The 4,066-nt window shown below is 51.2% G+C and overlaps 1 protein-coding gene across 1 annotated transcript in view; it reads left to right on the top strand.

The window, feature by feature from the left end:
- LOC113406976 (anterior gradient protein 2 homolog) overlaps positions 1–3,858 on the top strand; it is a 5,391-nt gene extending 1,533 nt beyond the window's left edge. Inside the window, exons 2-3 of the mRNA XM_026653961.1 lie at positions 2,528–2,611; positions 3,792–3,858. Of these exons, the coding sequence (XP_026509746.1) occupies positions 2,528–2,611; positions 3,792–3,841 (134 nt within the window). The 3' untranslated portion in view covers positions 3,842–3,858. The remainder of the gene's footprint in view (positions 1–2,527; positions 2,612–3,791) is intronic.
- Positions 3,859–4,066: the final 208 nt, after the last annotated feature.

Below are 4,066 nucleotides of genomic sequence, written 5' to 3'. Positions count from 1 at the left end.
GAAGAGCCCAGGGCTGGGGTGGCAGGAGATGCAGGTGGGGGGAGAGCACAGGGCTGGGGCAGCAGGGGGGTGCAGGTGGGGGCCAGAGCTGGGGCAGCAGGGGGTGTGGGTGGGGAAGAGTCCAGGGCTGGGGCAACACTGGGGTGCGAGGGAGCCAGGGCTGGGGTGGGGGGCGGCAAAAAACCTAGAGCTGGCTCGGTCCCTACCATTCACAGCAAGCTGCAGCATGAGGTTTCAGTTCCACATTCCTTCTCCCTCCCTTTCCTGTTAATTGCGGCCGAGGGAATGCTGGGAAATGTAGTTCTTTCCCTGCTCCAGGGCTGGCTCTATAGGCAGGGAGCTAACCAGGGAACTACAGCTCCCAGGGCCTCCTGTTGGTTCTCAGCTCCCCGGCTGGATTCTTGCGCCCCTGCAAATTTGCCGCCCCAAGCAACTGCTCGCTTTGCTGGTGCCTAGAGCCGGCCCTGTATACATGATACAGACCCAACATGACATCATGCTGTAGTGTGTGAAAATAGATAAGAATTAGATTCCCTGCCTATATCTGAATATTTATTAAGGATTCATTGGGCTTTCCAGGGACAGGGTCTAGCTCAGGGGCGGGCAAACTTTTTGGCCTGAGGGCTGCATCGGGTTTCGGAAATTGTATGGAGGGCCTGTGCCTCCTCAAACAGCCAGGTGTGGCCCAGCCCCCTATCCACCCCACCCCACGCTTCTCGCCCCCTGACGGCCCCCCCCCCGGGACTCCTGCCCCATCTAACCCCCCCCTCGTTCCCTGATGGCCGACCCCTGCCCCATCCACCCCCCCTGCTCCCTGTCCCTGACAACCCCCACCCCTGACTGCCCCCTGCTGTTCCATCCAACCCCTCCTCTCCTTCCTGACTGCCCCCCCCGGGACCTCTGCCCCATCCAACCACCCCTTCTCCCTTTCCCCTGACCACCCCCAGAACCCCTGCCCCTGACTGCCCCCTACCGCCCCATCCAACCCTTCCTCTCATTCCTAATTGCCCCCCTGGGACACCTGCCCCCATTCAACCCCCCAATCAACCCCACCCTCTGAATGCCCTGATCCCTATCCACACCCCCGCCCCCTGACCACCACCCCAAACTCTCCTGCCCTCTATCCAAGCCCCCCGGTCCCTGCCCCCTTACCGCGCTGCCTGGAGCACCGGTGGCTGGCAGCGTTACAGCTGCGCTGCCTGGCTGGAGCCAGCCACGCCGTCGCCACCGCGCAGCACAGAGCACTGGGTCAGGCCGGGCTCTGCAGCTGCGCTGCCCCAGGAGCTCACAGCCCCGCCACCCAGAGCATTGCGCCAGTGGCGGCGTGAGTTGAGGCTGCGGGGGAGGGGGAACAGCAGGGGAGGGGCCGGGGGCTAGGAGCTCAGGGGCCAGGCAGGAGGGTCCTGCGGGCTGGATGTGGCCCACGTGCCGTAGTTTGCCTCCCTCTGGTCTAGCCTCATAAGCAATAGTTCCAGGGGAAATTCAATGTAAGATTGTTGGGCATGAACGGGACAAAGACTGACCCTTTTTAATGACCACACCTACCTGGCATCATTACCAATTTTGGAATGGCAATTCAGATGCATCTAACCAGTCTATTGTCCAAGAGCCAGTCTAAGGCAGATACTAAGCTCTGAGATCCTCAGGGCTGTTAGCCTAAAGCGTTTCTCAAATGCGGCTACCAGGGGCTTTACTTGCAGCCACAGCTTCCTGGGCTGTGATGGGGGGGGGGGCAAAGTAGAGCCCCCTCCTCCTCGCTCCTGGATGTACCACCCTGGTGTTGGTTGCTGGGGCCAGCAGCAGGGTTGGGCCCTGTCCCCCTGGAGCACAACGTTTTAGGAGCAGGCAGCCAGTAAGTTTCCCACCTTCCCCGGCTTTGGGTTTCAGCCCTCGGGTGGCAGGGCAGCAAGCTCTGGCTGCAAGGCTTCAGGCTCCAGCCCTGGCTGTGCAGTGGCAGGCCCCAGGCTCCGGCCACATGGCTTCAGGCTGTGTTCCTGGACCTCATCCTCTGGCCATGGGGCTTCGGGCTCTGGACGCAGGACTTCAGGCTCCAGCCCCACGCTGCCTCCCCGCAACCCTCCATCCAGGGCTGAATTTGTCCCCAGGCTTGCCAGGGCTGATTAAGTCTGCTGTGAAAAGTGATACATGTATGGTTTGTTAATATCACTTTTCACAACAGACTTACTAGCTAGCAATAAATAAATTACAGTCACTTGGATGTGAATGTGGGCATATTTATTTGGTTTTCCTAAAGCAAATTAAGTATTTTAGGAAAAAGTGTGAGAGTGGCCACCAGCAACAGTTGGTGGTCGCAGTCTGAGGGCACCAAAAATTTTGTCCTGAAAACCCCTGGCATAAACACAGTGTCAGAGTGCTGTGCTAATGAACACCATTTTTAAAGGCTTGAATCTCTTCCCACCCCTCCCACCATCCACCCCCACCCCCACCCCACCCCCCAAAATTAAGCAGCACTGCTCCTTCCTAAAGACCTCCATTGCTAACATTTTGGACTTTTCCCCTCCTAAAGATCCCTCTATGACAGTTCGAGCCGATCTGACAGGAAAGTATAAGAACAGAATGTATGCATATGAACCAGAAGATATTTCAAACTGTGAGTGAAATAAGCAACATTTTACATGAAACAGTGTTAGTTTCATCTCAAGCTTATAACAAGACATGGTATTTATAAAGAAATAAGGATTTGAGAGTTTAATTTTTGAAAAGGGACCTATTTTAGTGGAACATCCTCTCAAACAGCTTGTTTTTGAAATGTTACATTTGCTTTGTTCATTAGCCCTCAATGGAAACAAGTGCCTTTGAGTATTGCTGGAAAGTTGAGCTTTTTATTTCTGACAACTTCCCTGACAATATCTGAATCTCTCAAAACTTCCTCAGGAAGCTGGTTGTAGAGGTGTGATAGACTGTGCAGGCCACGGCAGCTGACCTGCTTGCGTTCAAGGTTTTTGCAAATTTCAGTATTAGTTTGAAATTGACTCAGTTTGAAATTTCCATCAGTTAAGTCACTAAAGTGGATAACGATTCCCACTTGCAATATTACCAATCCTGAGTGTTAATATAATGAGACTGCCCCTTAAAAAAACCACGAGGTCTTTAAAGCTGTATTTTGGGTTCTCTCTCTGCCTTCTGGTTTTAGAACCTTTATGGTACCTGGCAGATCATTTTCAATCTTTTCTCTGAAACCATGAGGGCTAGAAACTTACGTTGTAAAATTAAAGATGAGATTGTCACAGTCACATGACTCAAGGAGCTGGGACTTTAAGAAAAAAACCCAAACATTTTAAAACGTGATAAAAAAATCACAAGCATTGGCAACAGTGCACTTGTGCAGGTCAGTAATATGTTAATTGAATTGCTCTGTTTCAAGGTTACAAACTCTGTTACTGAAATACTGATTAAAACGGAAGTGTGTGTTGCTCTAAATGTGCGTTTACACTAAATCCATAGTTAAAATACAGTCCTATCAGAAAAAGTAAAAAATCTACAACAAGTTTACAAATCAGTGTTTTCAAATATTTTCTGCAGAAAAATCCCCATGCAAAAAAGCTTTGCTAAGATACAGTTATGGTTGTGAACAGTTATCAATTTACAAATTGCTGGAAAGATATAATTATTTGAAAAAATAAACCATTTAAAAGTCAGGAGATTCAAAGCATAGTATAGTTTTATTTTCCACTCCCACATAATTTAGCTATATGGTCTGTACTGTACATTAACAAATGCACACAGCATCACCATATCAGCGCTTTCAGTAACTCAAGTGTTTTCTACAGTGATTGAAAACATGAGACGAGCAAAGACACTTCTCCACACAGAACTATGAACAATGGGCCTGACCAGATCTACACATGCCAGGGAAGCGGACGGATTGTACAGCAAAAGCCAGGGCTCGACAACCCAGAAAACATGAAAATACATATCTGGAAGTTTAGTGGCATCAGGGCCGGCTCCAGGCACCAGCTTAACAAGTAGGTGCTTGGGCGGCCAAGGGAGAGGGGCGGCACCTGCGGCAATTCGGGGGCGGCAGGTCCCTCACTCCCTCTAGGAG

This window comes from Terrapene carolina, unplaced genomic scaffold, assembly GCF_002925995.2.
Source record: "Terrapene carolina triunguis isolate 2854851 unplaced genomic scaffold, T_m_triunguis-2.0 Scaffold173, whole genome shotgun sequence".
NCBI lineage: Eukaryota > Metazoa > Chordata > Testudines > Emydidae > Terrapene > Terrapene triunguis.
Note: the sequence above shows the minus strand (reverse complement) of the source record. Positions and strands in the feature narration are given on the sequence as shown.